Raw genomic sequence first — 17,642 nt, 5'->3', positions numbered from 1 at the left:
TCCGGAAGAGCCTCAGGACAGGGGACACTCTGTAGCCTCGTGGTAGGAGCACAGCTGAGGCCCCCTTGGCCACCCTCTGCCACAACCAGGCAGAAAGCAGCTTTCAGACAGATTCATTGTCTCAGATTTGATCTCAAAGAAAAACCAAGACCAGTATTTGTACCAGGTTCTGCTTTTTTACAATTTCCTCCAAAATTCAGATACCTGTCAACACCTTGGAAAAACGGATTTCTCCCCAATTAGTAGTGTTGTGTGACTGTAGGAAGCCCAGTACACAAATGGCCTTCTTTGCTGGGGAGCTTCTTACCCTCCAGTGTTTTGCCCAATTTTTGTCCGAGGTGGCAACGTAATTTAGTTCCGTTCTTATGTATTTCCAACATCATCCATGCACCAAAATTTATGTATCTCAAGGAGGGACCATTCAGAGGATGCCCCCCACCAGTTAAAGTGACAGTGTCAGAACCAAAGCGCATATGGTAAGAAATCAAACAATGGCCTCCAAGTTCCATTTCTACCCAGGGATGAACAAATCAACATCAATCTTGGTAACACAACTGCCACTGGTGGTGCCTTACTCTTCTCTCATGACATGGCACAATCGATAGCAAACATAGAATTTGTTCTTATTTAAGGATTTATCTCCATTAATGTGGTAACATAGTGGTTGCATAGTTCTAACCTGTTTATCAATCCAGTTAATCTTTTACTATCTTGCAATCTGTTAATGAAACTGTTTTTCTTTGTTTTATAATTTCAACTTTTAGAGTCGGGGTACATGTGCAGGTTTGTTACATAACTAAATTGCGTGACACCGAGCTTTGGGGTACAAATGATCCCATCACCAAAGTAGTGAGCTAAATACCTACTAAATAGGTAGTTTTTCAGCCCTCGCCTCCCTCCCTCTCTCCCTTCTCTGGCAGTCCCCAGTGTCTTTTGTTGCCATCTTTCTTTATATCCACAGGCCCGACTCTGTGTTCTTAACTAAACATTTGATTCATAGCTACCCATTCTATTTCCAGTAAACAGCAAGTTTTATTTGGTTAATGCTAACCAAATAGCTTCAAAGGAAGTCATGACAATTAGACATTGGCATTGATTTCCTGACCATTTGTTCCACTTGGATCTCCCACCTGTAGGTCAAGGAGAGCCTCTGGATGACTATGTGAATACCAAGGGGGCTTCACTGTTCAGCATCACTAAGAAGCAGCTGGGGGCAGGAAGCATAGAAGAATGTGCAGCAAAATGTGAGGAGGAGGAAGAATTCACCTGCAGGTATTTCCACTGTCGTTGCACCTACCCAGAAATCTGTAATTCGGATGGCAAGTAATTTACTCACAAATTTATTGACGATTTAAGAGGAAAGAGAAATTGATGGAATCAGAGTTTGGAACTGTATTTGCTCAAAGTATGTGAAGCCATACTAACAGCTTCTTGTTAAGGTTTATTGGAGTCTTTGTTAGAAAAATACCCTAAAAGGAAGTTATTTGTTTCTACACCGGACATAAATATTAGCAGCTATTGTTCTGAGCTCCAGTTTTTAACATGATCATCAGTAAATGTTTGTTGAGGATCATGTGAATGAAAGTGTCCTAGATAGATCTGAGCAATGACTTACAGTTACAAGATCCAGTGCCTGCCCTTTAGTATTTAAGGTGTAGTCAAAGAAACTGGATATAATGTTAAAAAAAAAAAAAAAAAGACAGTCCAAGTGAGGTACTGCAATAATGTTAAAAAAAAAAAAAAAAGACAGCCCAAGTGAGGTACAGGCATAATCAATGCATGCTCTACCCAGATCCAGAGGAAAGAACAGTGCCTAAGGTTGAGGCAGCTAGAGAAGGCTCAGGGAGGAGGTGGGAACTGAGCTGGGTTTGGAGTTGAGAGAGCTCTTGACAAGCACCAGGCAGGCAGGGGAAGATGCGGCCCTGCACTTTCTCAGGGGGACCATTAAGAGATCAAGTTGACTAAAGTAGAGACTTTATGTAGGTGATGGGCCTGGGAAGGTAGCTATGGATGCCAGACTGAGCACCCACGGCAGGACCACAGGATGGAGAGGGGAGGGGTCAGGGGCCAGGGCGAGGTGGAATGTGGAGCAGAGGTTCAGGGGAACTGATCAGAGTTGGGAGGTCACGGAGATGGAATATCTTGGGGAATGGGTTCAAAGCAACCGGAGTTGCTTCTTTCCAACCCAAAAACAAAAATTAAGAGGATGAGTAAAGAAGAAGTAAAGCAGTTGAAACAAAAAGAAAGAGAAAATTATGAGGGAGGGAAGGTAGGGGCAGGAGACAAGAAGATTTACTGCCACATTGGTGTATTTTGTTCAGTACTTCATTGATGCCATGCCCAAATAACTGAGACGCAGCAGTTCTGAACTCCCTGGTCCATCAAGAGATTCAATGATCTTTAGCATGTATCACATCACTTATTAATAAACATTTGTTTTCTTTAAATAAAGAAAAATACTTACTGGATTTCCTGCTTTTTTCTGCAGGTCATTCCAATATCACAGTAAAGAGCAACAATGTGTGATAATGGCTGAAAACAGGAAGTCCTCCATAGTCTTTAGGATGAGAGATGTCGTTTTATTTGAAAAGAAAGGTGAGTACATTTTCTTCCTCCTCCTCCTTCTGTCCTCCCCATCCTCCCACTCTTCCTCCTTGTCTATTCTATCTTTAATTTATGAGACCGGAGGAGGAAGGCACTATGGAGTGGTAAAATTGAATTCTGAGTTAGGACAGGATTTGATTACTAACTAGCCATGTCAGCTTGAGTATATTACTTCACCTCTTGGGTTTAATTTTTTTGTTGTTCAAAACATGAAACGACTGGATTTACAAAATCACTTCTACCTCTATGACCCTGAAAATAAGATTTTTAAAATATTATTTTATATTTAACAAGGAGATGGGAAGTCTAAGCATTCCTTTTGATCTTGGCTTCTTATTCTGCAGGGTGACCATGGTCCTTGGGCCCTATTGTCTGGACGAAGTCTTGTAAAATAGAAATACTGAGGTGTTTTAATCCTCAGAAACATTTGGATTGGGACACAAATCTTATTTTTATTCTTCCTCACATTTTGGGAGACATGGTCTATATTTTTCTCAGATTTCTTAAATGTTGTCTTTTAAAAATGTGCAAAAGTTACAGTTCCTTTTCTATAGTTTATTTTAAAATGTGGGTCAATAGTCCCACTGTTTAGAATAAGAGGCAGATGGGATTTCAATAGAAATTGCATGCCTTTTTAGATGTGCAAATGTTTCATTAAGCGTATGAAGATTTGAAGGGATGTATGACACTTTAAAAACTGTTTCCTACACTGTGTTGGTGGCCAGGTATTAAGACCGTTAATAATAACAATTTAGCTCTCCAAATATTCTGCATCACAGGTGTTAAAGAGGACTGGAAACACCTTAGTTCTTGTAGTCTCGAGGATGATTTGCCATATTGTGTCTAGTATCATGGCAAAACTCCAAGTCGCATTTTAAACAGTATTTATTTGGGTTGGAATTATTTCTATGCATTAACTCATCTTCCTCGGTTTCATTAGCTGTAGGCATTGTACTTTCTTCCTTACCACTGTTTATCTCTAATTCTTGAGATTAAAGTACAGATTAAATCTAAACTTTATCTGGTGAAGTTATTAGTTCTTACAAGTAGCAAGCAAGCAGTAAAGTAAATAGGATCACCTAATTGTACCAGATTTAAAAAAAAAAACCTGATTCTGTCTACAAAATGCTAACATTTAAATATGTCGTTTGTAAATTGTTAACCAGAAGGAACATGGGAATGACTGTAGGTTGAGTTTGAAGTCTGAAGTTTGAAGGCTTAGTTTGCTTGTTTTCAAAGTGACAGAAGGGAGCAAAAGGTTATACAAACTCTGGTGGGTACATACAAACAAAAGAGAAGCGAAAAGTCAAAAGTCAGTCATTTTTTTTGGTCTTTGTTTCTTTGCTGTGGGATATTGACCTGCTGCTAACTTACCTGCCAGGGTTTTGCCAGGAACAGTATTAGATCACATTTACTTCTGCCACTTGCCACTAGCCACACTGCCTTCACCGAGTCCAAGACCCTATCACCACTGGTTGGGGCTACTTGTAGCTGTACACATGATCTCTTAGAAATGTAACTGCCCTGTTTAAAGCCCTTCTCAGTGCCCTTAAAATAAGACCCAAAGACTTTCCAAATGTGCTAGGGCCCGGCATTATTTAAGTAACCCCCGGCTGCTGTTTGCTTGGCTTGCTAAACTTTTCTACACTGGCCTTACCTCTGTTCCTTCACCACTCCAAGCACACGCCCTCCTGCCTGGGACCCCCTTCACCTTTGTCCTGCTGTGCCAGCTCCTTCTCGTCTCCTAGGTGTCAGCCCAATCATCACCTCCTTTGCAAATCTTCCTTGACCCCTAGACCTCCCTTTCACAAAGTACCTTGAGTTTACACTTTTGATGAGTATCTTATGTCTACTGTAATACTAGGTCCCAATGAAGATGTACTTGCAATCATAACACATAGCATTGCGTTCCCAATGAAGATGTACTTGCAATCATAATACGTAGTATTGGGTTAAAAGCATTAGTTTGCTGTAGGTATGTTAGGAGTACTTTCCCCAAGTGATGGATCAGTGAATTAAAAAACGACTAAAGTAGGTAACATTAAATGATGGTTCAAATATATCTTAAACATTTTATATTTTCATTGAAAACACAAGTGTACCTGACACCTTTTGAGGTAGAGCAGAGGCTTTTTTTCTTTGAATATGGGGTCACCAGTAGAAGGTCTCTGGTGCATTTCCTGCATAAACTATGCTCTAGTGCAACATCTACAATCATCACTTTCCTTATTTTTGAAGTGGACCATATCTCGACATTTATTAATCAATCTGAATGTGTAAAACCTTTAGATTTTTTATGAGTTCCTCCTCAAGCTTTATAGTCAACTATATGAGTGGGTTGCCCTCCATGGATTTGATAGCAATTTTTTAAATGATTCATGTTTCAACTCCTTAAAAACATTTAATTTAGTTAAAAAACCAAACAAAAAAGAGCTTTGTTTCTTTTCACGTTCATTTCTCAGTTTAGATCATCTTTAATTAAATATAACTGTAAAAAAGTTGGAAAATGCCAAGAAATGACTCGTTGTAAGCACATAACTCATGTGGGGGGAACAGACACGGGTGGGCACACTAGCAAACACCTGCCAGCTGCATGTGGGCCCAGGTGGGTACCAGACTGTTTTAAAGGCAAGAGAGGGCCCATTGGCTAACTGGTGAGTTGGTTGAGTGGAAGCTGGTTGAGAACTTTTACTGCAAACCATTTACAGTAGACCACAGTTTTATAGCCCTGTGTGGCACTTTTTCATATCACTGAGTGCCTGAAAATATAGAAGTGGGTTGGATCTCTTTCAGTCTCTGAAAAGCCTGCCGTTCCCCCATCTAAAAAGCCCTTTCCCCATTTTCTCACTCTGTCTCATCAGGTATGTAACATGCATCATCATGAAGTGATCTCATTTCATATTGTTTCCTTGAATATTTCCTGTAACCCCCCTGCCTGATTCCACTAGAACGTGAGCTCCATGATGGCCAAGCCCCCGGCTGCACTGTGCCCCATGTGTCCCCAGCATCCTGGTGGGGCTGGATCCACAGAGAGCTCATAAGTAGCATTTGAATATATGAATCAAAGTATGGAATGGCTCGGTTGACTGCAGCCTTTTTGCAGATACAAAAGATGATCTTTTAGAAAGCAGAAACAAGGGGTCTGGTGCATGAGATCTTTCTCTCAACGTGACTGTGCTGTGCAGACCTTCATGTGGTGTCTTGTGAAAGACTCTGACCACTGTGTGGACTTCCCTTCAGTGTATCTTTCAGAGTGCAAGACTGGGAATGGAAAGAATTACAGAGGGACAATGTCCAAAACAAGAACCGGCATCACCTGTCAAAAATGGAGTTCCACTTCTCCCCACAGACCTAAGTAAGACTTTCCCTTTCATCTTTGTGTTCATCTACTGTACAGTTGTCCCTCTGTGTCTGCGGGGGATTGATTCCAGGACCCTTGTGGCTACCAAAATCCATGCTTCCCAAGTCCCTTATATAAAATGCTGCAGTATTTGCATATAACCTACATACATTCTCTTGTATAATACCTAATATAATGTAAATGCTATGTAATCATTGTTGTATTGTATTGTTTTTATTTGTATTGTGTTTTATTGTCATATTGTTATTTTATCTCATCTTTTTCAAGTCTTTTCCATCCACAGTTGGTTGAATTTGTGGATGTGGAACCCATGGATACAGAGGGCCAACTGTATTTAGGATAATTTCATCACTTTTAATTCAAACCAGAATATGTGAATAAGCAGAAAGAATCTTTTTGATGTCGATGTTCAATTATTTATAGCACCATAGTAGAACATGGTTACTTTCTATTTTTCCTTGGGTATGGAGGTTTCTCGAAGACCTAGGACATAGAAGAATGCCTAGTTAAAAACAAAATCAATGAAACTATGAGTTTTAGGCCAAATCTGAGAAAAGACCAAAGATGACTATGTTTGGGACTGACGTAAACATATTGAGTTAGAACTCTCATCACATGTTTGACTCAAATTGTGGAGCAAAAGAGTAAATAAAATATAAAAATGAAAATGAAGATACGTGAAATTCAAATCTCGCAACTTGCCTATTATTTATTTTAGTGCATTTTTTGTACTTTTCCCAGTTTGGTGTTAGGTGGCATTAAGTTCTCAGTAATGATGCTTATCAAATAGGAAATTAGTGCCTGTTACTCACCTTTATCCATTCCCACAACACTCAAGAAATTGCCTTTGCTATATCCCTATGAGACGAGCAGATCGAATATTCCCCATGAGATAATGAAAACTGATTCAACCAAATGGCGAAGTCAGGGACTATCAAGGGCCATGGAGACACTCTGGGCCATTTTTACAAGGTAGTCTAGGCTCATCTTTATGAGGGAACTGAGGTCTTGGGGGGCGAGGTTGCCCCAAATAGGTTCACAGAAGAACCAGAAATAAAATCTGCCTTTATAGACTGTAAGTCTTGTGATTTTCATCTAAATGGTTGTCTCTACACAGCAACTCATCTCTAGAACTGAAATAAGCTTAACTCCCTCCTCCATCCCCCATTAATTCAAGCTGCATTTCAGAGAAAACTAGGATTTTGGAATCAGACAGATCAACTTTGAATTCTTGATCTGCTTCTTCATAGCTATTTACGCTTAGGCACGTTTTGTTTTGTTTTGTTTTACGTTGCCACTCAGTCTTCTCTTCTGTAAAACAGGGATAATAACACCTTCCTCAAATGGTTTTTGTTATTAGGACTAAAAGAGAGAATGTGTAGAAAGATGTCAGTGGAATTCCTGGCACATAGTTCACATGGACAAAACGGCATTAACTACGAGAATTTTTACAGGGAGAAAGGTAACTGACAAAAGCAGGTGTTTGGAATGAATTAAGACCATGGCAGGCTTTTGAGGCCTTTATATTTCTCCTGACTGTGCAATAAAAATACCTTGACTCTCTGTCTAAGCCTTGGCTGTCACAGTAGCAATGGTAATATTAGCTACTGTGCCAGAAGCAGCCTATCAATAGAGAAATTGAAAATCTGGCCACGCAAATGCTGCAGCACCCAGCTGAAATGCATTTGGATGACAATCTCAGATGGGAATCAAGAGTGTCTCCTTCTGCCTTGCTAATAGCAAGCTGATTTTTAGAACATAGTCTAAGTGCTTCTTTTCCATCCTCCCCAGATTCTCACCTGCTACACACCCTTCAGAGGGACTGGAGGAGAACTACTGCAGGAACCCAGACAACGATGGGCAGGGGCCCTGGTGCTACACTACTGATCCAGAAAAGAGATTTGACTACTGCGACATTCCCGAGTGTGAAGGTCAGGAGTGGCTCTAGAAAATGTTTTCATTTCTGCCCTTCACCCTGTAAAATAATTTGTTGCCAAGCCCCTTCCCACAAGGATATTATTAATAATTGAGTAATGTATTCACCTCTCAGAAAGGAGCTAAACTTTGTTCAGACCCCCAGAATTAGCCTGAAATTTTTTTTTTTCTGAGACAGAGTTTTGCTCTTGTTGCCCAGGCTGGAGTGCAATGCTGCGATCTCGGCTCACCACAACCTCCGCCTCCAGGTTCAAGCGATTCTCTTACCTCAGCCTCCCAAGTAGCTGGGATTACAGGCATGTGCCACCAAGTCTGGCTAATTTTGTATTTTTAGTAGAGACAGGGCTTCTCCATGTTGGTCAGGCTGGTCTTGAACTCTCGACCTCAGGTGATCTGCCTGCCTCAGCATCCCAAAATGCTGGGATTACAGGCGTGAGCCACCATGCCCAGTCAACCTGAATTATTTTTATTAAAATACTGTATCAACATGTACAAATATAAAACTAAATCTAAACTCTAAGTACAAACTTCTTATGCTTAAAACTCTTACAGAGTGTTAACCCCAAGACAGATTTGCAATTAAGTAGTTAAAACAACAAAATCAATAAAAATCAAATAAACAATACACATTTGATGCGGTAAACTTTGCTGTTTTGCTGAAGCTAAACAAGGAACCAGTTTTCAAATCAGCAATCCATTATTTTCATGGACTGACCAATTTAATAGTGCACCTCAAAGGTCAATGCTAAAAAAATTTTTAAAAATCCTACTGAAAAAACTGTCTTCATTTCACATTTCTGGCTACATTTGTTAGTGCAAAAGGAAATGAATAAAGGTGAGATTTGTGTGACAGTGTGGATGTGGTGCTGTGTGATAACTCAGTTCCAACATCACTTCCACCTACTTGAATCACGGGGGTCCTTTATTTGTACACCATGTCATAGGTACTTGCCCTTAAGTGCCACCAATGCATCACTTTTATATTAAGTCTGCCCCTGTTTTCCTTAGTACTCCATAAAATTTAAGTCACATATTACTCTGCCTCACCATGTTACTTCAATAATTCTGAATCAAAGTTTAAGTTTGCAAATAATTTTGCAAAAAAGAGCCAATCATGCTTCTCAACAATATAAAAAGAGAAGCGCTGTCACTTCAGGTGAATATTGTTCTCCATGAGGTCATAAGCATAAATAAAAACTCCAGACTAAAACCCTGAGAAGGTGCCAGCTCATTCAGCAGTCAATGGAATGATCAGAATAATTTCATACAAAGTTGTAAAGATCATTATTGAAATGAAGATGCCAAATATTGAAAACTCCTAATGGAAAATGTAGACTCCTGAGAATATATGCACCCCTGGCTCCCCACTGGCCTGTGCATCCTGGTTTAAGGACATGGCATCATGGAAATTCTGCGTTTGGTCACGAATACAATAGTTGAGGGGGTATTGACTAAAATATGTGAATGCTACGGTTTAAAAGGAAAATGACATTTGGATTATGTTAGAAAATCCTGAATCCTTATTGCCAATTTTATTGCCAAGTGCCTGTTGTGAATTACATCAGAATGAGGGGCAAGTCGCACTTAAGTGAGTAGGATTCTGGTTTTTACTGTCTATTTTGCTTCATCCATTTCAGTTTTCTTCTTCCTCTCTGTCCTTCCTTCCCACTCTGTCCAGATGAATGTATGCATTGCAGTGGAGAAAATTATGATGGCAAAATTTCCAAGACCATGTCTGGACTGGAATGCCAGGCCTGGGACTCTCAGAGCCCACACGCTCACGGATACATTCCTTCCAAGTAAGTCTCACTGGGAAAAACATTCCACGTTTAAGTCTCTGCAGCTCTATCAGACATTTGCTGTTATTTAGATATTTTAGCATTCCTCAAGAAGTGAACGCCTGATGCAAAGCTAACATCCTCCCACAAGACTGCAAGTGAAATACGCATTCTTGCTGCTCAAAATGTGGTCCATGGGTCAGCAGCAGGGATGTTTTCTGAGAATTTGTTGGAAATCCAGAATGTCACACCCTCTGAATCTGATTTGCTTAATAACCAGATCCTCAGCTGATGCACACACACATTCAAACACTAATGTGGGTATGAATACATTAACATCTGTCTTGAGAAATACACACACACATGTTGCTGGTGTATTTCCCAAATATTTTTCTTTTCTCTTTACTCCTTGTCTTTCTTTTCCCTTCGTACCAATGAGATTCAAGTCTCCTAATCTTTGACCTATGAGCAGATATCATGGATTTGTGAATCCCTGATGTTTTATGTGTATTTACATCAGTGCATTTTTCTGGAATGAGGATTCATAACTTCCATCAGATTCTCTAAGGGGACCATGAATTTAGAATGACAATAAGCTTCTTGCTCTAGAAAGTCATGATGGTTCCAAGAATAAGGTTGTGTGAGTATTCTATTTCACATTCATTGTGCTGGAAAACACCTCCCATTCCACAGTCGCTTCTGGTCTTTCTCTTCCTTCTATAATGACTACAGGGCCATACCAGGGCTTTCAAGAAAGCAGAAATGAGGTTGAGCCACAGATTCCACTGTGGAAAGCAGCTCTACTGAATTTGTACACCTCCCACTCCAAATCGCTAGCTTAAAACACAGCAGCTGCCATTTTCCTTCAAAGGAGAAATACAGGAAAGGCCTAAGGGTCCAAAACTGGGTAAAGTCACTTCCAGGAAACCAGGAGAAGAGGATTGCTTAAGCCACTGCTGGCTCCTCTTTCCATCCTAGTAAGCATTTACAATCTCAGAGAGGGAATGAATAAGTGCAGAGGGCCACCAGGCATGGAGTGCATCCAACAGCCCTAGCCACTGGGCCCCACTGAGGAAGGATCCAGCCCATACTGCATGGTGAGACCCTTGCAGGAGCACAGCTTCTCCTCTTGGTTTTTCTAAGCTTCAAGGCTGGTGGGAGCAGAGCCTGGTAGATCAGAAGGACCATTCCTTTAAGCTATGAAGATGCCCATTTCTTGGCTCTATTAGGTACTAGATGAGTATCTTTAGTCAGGGAGCACTTTGCATTTTAAAGACTGCTATTATTTGTGGTTGAATAACTGGAGTTTGCTTACATCAGTTTTCCAGATAGCCAAAATGATAAAGTCACTGATTCTGTTGAGTGATTTTTACACATGTAAACTGTTAGCAAAACAGTGCTTGGCAGCTGGGCATGGTGGCACATGCCTGTAGTCCTAGTTACTTAAAGGGCAGAAGCGGGAGGATTGCTTGAGTTAGTTCAAGGAGTTCAAGGCAAGCCTGGGCAATAAGTGGGACCTTGTCTCTAAAAACAAAACAGAAAAAGAAAGTCCTTAGAATACGGGGCCAGCCTTGTTTCCTAGTTGCCGTCTCTGAACACAGCCTTCATCCAATTACCTCCTCCGTGCCCGACTGTGCCTAGCACACAGCAGGTGCTCAATGTTTGCTCTTGAAAAAGAGTCTCATCCATGAACGTAAATGTTCCATGCTACTAAAACATTTCTTGTCCATTCAGATTTCCAAACAAGAACCTGAAGAAGAATTACTGTCGTAACCCCGATGGGGAGCCACGGCCTTGGTGTTTCACCACCGACCCCAACAAGCGCTGGGAACTTTGTGACATCCCCCGCTGCAGTGAGTATGGTGCACACCCAGATTCCAGGATTCTGACCTGCCCTGTTCTTGAAATCAGAAGAAAACACGTGTCAGTGCCTGAGTGCAGCCTCTGAAAAGTGACCTACGAGTCCTATGGGATGTTATTGGTCTTTATTTTATTGCTGGTTTAAAACAATTATGGTTATTGGTTACTGTAGGTGATTGATCAGAGTGTCCATTTATCATATTTTTCTTTCTTTGCATCTGAAACTTCCACCTCAGAAGTTCACTGAAATGTAGGCTTTGGGTGTTGTTCGTCCTATTCTACTTTTCTCTGTGCTAAAATGAAATCAGACCCATGCTCTCTGACACATGAATTTCATTTTAACCAGAGTTCTAATAGTTGTTTTGTAAACAAAGAGTGTCTTTGTTTACAATGTTCAGGTCTGTGGGTGTCTAGTTTTTCCAACTTGGGGAGCAGAGGGTGAGGGGTGGGGGTGGGGAAGAGTTCAGGAGGAGAAGATGAAATGGCAGACCTAGTAGAAATGATGTGGAGTAAACAATTTTATCATATTTTCCTCTCTGAGAATTTGAAGCAAAGGATTACACACTAAGACAAAGACAGGCATGAAAGGTTAAAAAGGGTTCAGTGAGGGTTGGCCTCCCCTCCTTTCCTCTGACACGTGTCCTTCGAAAGCGGAAGTTCCTCAGGCATTCTCCCTTTGTGTGAATATCAATTTCTCTTCTTTTCTGTTTCTCTTTTTGTCATCTTCTTTTTTTCCTCAAGAATGTCTTGATTTCTGGATGCACACACTTTTCCTTGGAGGTGTTTTTTGCCTTCTTTCCATGGACTCTTTCCCTGTTGTTTGGCTTTTATGGAATGTTGGGTGCCATTCAGTCATGTCTACTCAGTGAATAATTTATTCTTCAGGAAATAGAGTGGACCTTTGGTGTATGTGAGAATTCAGGGTGGAAGGTGACATGTGTTGATACTTACCAGGTAGGAAGAACTGAGCAAAGAGAACATAGAAAGAAGCATCTACCCAAGTGTCTTTCCCTGAAGGAGTTCCTCATGAAAGGGTCTCACAGGCATAGATGCTACTAAATTTATTTCTTCGGAAAACATGAAACAATTTTCAAGTGCCAAATTCCAAGAGAGGCTGAGGAGAAGACAAGCAGGCCAGAGCACCCTGCAGCCATCCTCCTTAACATCCATCTGTGCGTTCTCTATTTTAAAATTATTCATTGTAGGGCTGGGCATGGTGGCTCATGCCTGTAATCCCAGCACTTTGGGAGGCAGAGGCAGGCAGATCACGAGGTCAGGAGTTCAAGACCAGCTTGGCCAATATGGTGAAACCCCACCTCTACTAAAAATACAAAAAAATTAGCCAGGCATGGTGACACTCTCCTATAGTCTGAGCTACTTGGGAGTCTGAGGCAGGAGAAAGACTTGAACCTGGGAGGTGGAGTTTGCAGTGAGCTGAGATCGTGCCACTGACTCCAGTCTGGGCAACAGAGTGAGAGTCTGTCTCAAAAAGAAAAAAATTATTCATTGTAATTTATTTTTCCCATTCAAGCAACACCTCCACCATCTTCTGGTCCCACCTACCAGTGTCTGAAGGGAACAGGTGAAAACTATCGTGGGGATGTGGCTGTTACCGTGTCTGGGCACACCTGTCAGCGCTGGAGTGCACAGACCCCTCACACACATAACAGGACACCAGAAAACTTTCCCTGCAAGTAAGTCCTCTCCAGTCTCATTCTGCTGCTATGGAATGTGAAATCCCATTGACTTTGCCTTAGTTTTAGTTACTATAGGAATGCAGGATAAAGTATTCTCGAAGAAAAACTGATCTAGTCATAAGTAAAGGAAATGAACTTTAGCACGTTTTTTCCCATAACAGTTGTTCTCAAAGTGTGGTTCCCCAGACTTTTTTTTTTGGAAAACTAAACTCACAACCACTTCTTTTTCAGAAATTTGGATGAAAACTACTGCCGCAATCCTGATGGAGAAAAGGCCCCATGGTGCTATACAACCAACAGCCAAGTGCGGTGGGAGTACTGTAAGATACCGTCCTGTGAGTCCTCCCCAGTATCCACGGAACCATTGGATCCCACAGGTAAGCAAGGGTATGAGAGCTCAGCGAGGGCCCAAGTGCTCTCCTTATTTTTGTACACCAGTGGCGTCATCACAATATACAGTAGCTTTGTTAGTTTAATGCTATTGTGGTCAGAGAGCGTGCCCTATATGATTTCAGTTATTTTAGATTTGTTGAGGTTTGTCTTACGGTTCAGGATATAGTCATCTCGGTGAATGTTTCATGTGTTCTTGAAAAGAATGTGTCTTCTGTGGTTGTTGGGTGGGATGTTCCCTCAAGGTCATTTAGGTGAAGTTGGTTGCTGGTGTTCTTCTGTATCCTTACTGATTGTCTCCTCCTTCATTGACTACTGAGGATGAATGGTGATGTGTCCAACTTTAACTGTTAATTAGTCTATTTCTCTTTTAGATCGTAACTCTGTTTTCTATATTTTGAAGCTCTGTTGTTAGGCACATATTTATTTAGGATTGTTATGTCTTCTTGATGAAAGGACTCCTTTATCATTATGTAATGTTTCTTCTTATCTCTGGGAATATTCCTTCTTCTGAAGTTCTGAACTCTCTTTATGGTGATATAAATACAGTCTTACAGCTCTATTTTCACTAGTATTTGTATGATATATCTTTTAAATTTGTATCTCTTTTAAATTTATCTCAGCTTTTAAATTGAGATGTTCAAACCATTTGCATTAATGCAATTGTTAATAGAGTTGAATTTATATCTACCATCAAGTTAGTTATTTCTTTTTGTCCCATTTAAACTTTGTTCCTTTTTTCATCTTTTTCTGCCTTCATTCAGATTGAGTTTATCTCCACTACTTACTTATTACATTAATTTTTAATGGTTTTAGTATTTTCTACAATGTAATATACATTTTTGACTTTTCACATTCCACCTTCAAATGATATAATTCTACTTGACATACAAAAACCTTACATCATTGCAATTCTACTTCCACCCTCCCAAAATGCTACACTATCACTCTTTGTAATAGAAGCTTACTTCTACTATGTCATAGATCTCACAATATATTAACACTATTTTTGCCCTAATAGTTGTGTTTTAAAGTGATTAAGAATAAAACTATTTTAAATATTTTCTTTCTTTATTTATTTTACATTTCTGGTGCTTATCATCTTTTGGGGTAGATCTCAATTTCCATCTGGTGTCAGATTCTTTCTGTGAAAAACAACCTTTAGCATTTTTTGTAGCACAGGTCTGCTACTGTTGAAGTCTTTCAGATTTTCAGTGTCTGAAAAAGTATTTTGCCTTCAGTTTTTAAAAGTAATTTTGCTGAACATAGATACTGAGTTGAGAGTTTCATTCCTTGCAACGCTTTAATGATGATGTTCCATTATCTTCTGTTTTAAATAGTTTGACTGGAAATCTGATCTTTGTTCCTATGTTTTCAATAGGTCATTTTTCTCTGACTACCTTTAAGATTTACTCATCTTTGTTATTCAACAGTTTGACTATGATGTGTCTATTACGAATTTCTTTGTGTTTAATCTGCTTGAGATATTCTGAGTTCCTAGATTTATAAATTGTTGATTTTTTTCTTTTCTTTTTTTTTTTGAGATGGAGCCTCACTCTGTCACCCAGGCTGGAGTGCAGTGGCGCAATCTTGGCTCACTGCAACCTCCACCTCCCAGGTTCAAGTGATTCTCCTGCTTCAGCCTCCTGAGTAGCTGGGATTACAGGCATGTGCCACCAGGCCCAGCTAATTTTTGTATTTTTGGTAGAGACAGAGTTTTGCCATGTTGGCCGGGCTGGTCTCAAACTCTGACCTCAGACGATCCATCACTTTGGCCTCCCAAAGTGCTGACAGTACAGGTGTGAGCAACTGTGCCCAGCCTAGATTGTCAATTTTCATTGTCCTTGTAAAATTCATAGCCATTATATGTTCAAATGTTTCTTTTTTCACTTTTCTCTCTCTGTATTTTCCTTTTGGGACTCTAAGTACCCTCATGTTAGAACATTCATGTTTCATAAATCTTGTAAGCTTGTTCTCCTTTTTTTTTTTCAGTAACTCTTTTTCTCTCTTTGTGTGTTGGTTTGGATAAGTTCTAGTAACTATTTCCAAGTTTATGGATTATTTTGTCACTTGTGTCTAGTCATCTCCTTAGCCCACTGAAAGAATTCTTCATCTCTGATGTTGTGACTTTTTTTTCTAGCATTTTCATGTTACTCTTTTCTATAGTTTCCATCTCTTTGCTGAAAATCTCTACCTATCCATGCATATTGTCCACCATTACGACAAGATCGTTTAACATATTAACGTAGGTATCACACAATCCCAATCTGATAGCTTCCAGATGGCATCTTCTGTAAGTCTGACTTCTCTGGATTGCTTTATTATTCAACAGTGGCTTTTTCCTCCCTTGGGTTTTTGGTGTGTCTTGTAATTCTTTAATCAAACACCAGACATTATAAATAGAAGAACAGTAGAGGTTACAGTAAATATTATTTATACTTTGAAACGGACACCCTTCTCTTGCAAATATATGTTGTGGATAATTGAGTCAATGTAGTCACTAGTTTAACTGAATTTGGGATTTGGGATTGCTAGCTTTACCTTAAGTGCAAAACAGATATAAATTCCTCCAGTGATGTGCTGCTTCTATCTTTTGCTTAGAGTGGGGCCTGGGGTGCTGAAGAGTTTTCTCCAGATTTCAGCAGTCACTGCATGCCTGCACTACAGAGGAGATATCTTCATACACATAATCTAACCCCACTGACACTGGGCTGTTTCTTGTTACTGAGTGCTCACTTTTTGGTGGACATAGGAGAATACTTATCTCCCTGGCCTACCTCCCTCTTAGGCCAGTTGAGCACAGCTTGGCTTTGAAAGCAGTGATTTTTCAGTGTTCTTTTGCCTCCTTCTGATGAAACTTGTACCTGTGGTGGGTTTGGAAAGAAAGAGTAGTAGGCTTCTGTTTCATTGCAATGCAGGATGTTGGGCACAAGAGGATTCCCTGTAACTTCTCCAAGGGAATAAGATTTTTGGCTCCACCAATCTCTGAGAAGCTGTGGATCTTTGCCTGCAGTCCTAGACGCAGGGCCATCTCCTGCCCTATCACCCAGAAGCTTTGGTCTTTGGCTTTGTTTGGGGAAGGATCTAGAGAAATGTGCAAAGGTTTCATGTCTGCCCCCGACTGACAGCCACTCACCATTCACAGTCTGCACTGCCTAATGCATCCTCCTCTCATCTGCCCTCGTGTTCTCATGAACACTCAGTAGAGATCCATAAAAAAGAGCTTGCACATAAGTGCAGTTTCCAATTTTAAGTACTCTGTCTGTTCTTTCCCACCCAGGTTTTAAATGAAATATTACTAAGAACTTATTAATGTTCTAAAATGCTATAAATCTATTTTTTATGTTAATCTGTCTGCTAATACAGAAAAGAGAACAGTCATAATTCTCAGAGGCTACTGTACTGTTTTTGTCATAAATTGCTTCACGCTTCTTTTTTTCTCAGTAATTGTTAAGCTTGATTTCTTTTATTTTAATTTCAGCACCACCTGAGCTTACTCCTGTGGTCCAGGAGTGCTACCATGGTGATGGGCAGAGCTACCGAGGCACATCCTCCACCACCACCACAGGAAAGAAGTGTCAGTCTTGGTCATCTATGACACCACACTGGCATGAGAAGACCCCAGAAAACTTCCCAAATGCGTATGTCTTTGATTTTTACTGTAAGAGGGGCATCAGCCAAATGAAATTTCTGTTAAAAGAGCCATGCTTCATGCTTCAAGCCAACTTCCTAGGACCAAATTTCTCTTAGACCCAGAATGTGTAGAAAAATGTCTCAAGAACCTTGCTTTTGAAGAAAGGGCCTGAGAGAAGAGAAATTTTAGGCTGGCTATATTTCCTGAGTAGTTTTATGGAAGCAGGAGGATATCTGCAGGTGATGAGGTCACATTAATTGAAAACTCAGGAGTGCATATGAGCAAATGCTTAGAAACAGTACCATTCCACAATGCCCACTAAATAACAGTGCAATATTTCTACCATAGAAATCTATCATTTTAACCTCCAACCCCTGAAATGA

General features: G+C 40.3%; 2 protein-coding genes across 2 annotated transcripts in view; one reads left to right on the top strand and one right to left on the bottom strand.

The window, feature by feature from the left end:
- LOC105492004 (lipoprotein(a)) overlaps positions 1 to 17,642 on the bottom strand; it is a 302,231-nt gene that overhangs the window by 252,330 nt on the left and 32,259 nt on the right. The gene's annotated exons all lie outside the window — the stretch shown is intronic.
- The window catches only part of LOC105487509 (plasminogen), a 50,828-nt gene that overhangs the window by 3,083 nt on the left and 30,103 nt on the right, over positions 1 to 17,642 (top strand). Inside the window, exons 2-10 of the mRNA XM_011750967.2 lie at positions 1,137 to 1,272; positions 2,489 to 2,595; positions 5,845 to 5,959; positions 7,757 to 7,896; positions 9,579 to 9,699; positions 11,413 to 11,531; positions 13,070 to 13,232; positions 13,467 to 13,612; positions 17,107 to 17,266. Coding sequence (XP_011749269.2) covers positions 1,137 to 1,272; positions 2,489 to 2,595; positions 5,845 to 5,959; positions 7,757 to 7,896; positions 9,579 to 9,699; positions 11,413 to 11,531; positions 13,070 to 13,232; positions 13,467 to 13,612; positions 17,107 to 17,266 — 1,207 coding nt within the window. The remainder of the gene's footprint in view (positions 1 to 1,136; positions 1,273 to 2,488; positions 2,596 to 5,844; positions 5,960 to 7,756; positions 7,897 to 9,578; positions 9,700 to 11,412; positions 11,532 to 13,069; positions 13,233 to 13,466; positions 13,613 to 17,106; positions 17,267 to 17,642) is intronic.

This window comes from Macaca nemestrina, chromosome 5 (genome assembly GCF_043159975.1).
Source record: "Macaca nemestrina isolate mMacNem1 chromosome 5, mMacNem.hap1, whole genome shotgun sequence".
NCBI classification, from domain to species: Eukaryota; Metazoa; Chordata; class Mammalia; order Primates; family Cercopithecidae; genus Macaca; species Macaca nemestrina.
The sequence above is the reverse complement of the archived record's forward strand: the minus strand, read 5'-3'. Positions and strand labels throughout refer to the sequence as shown.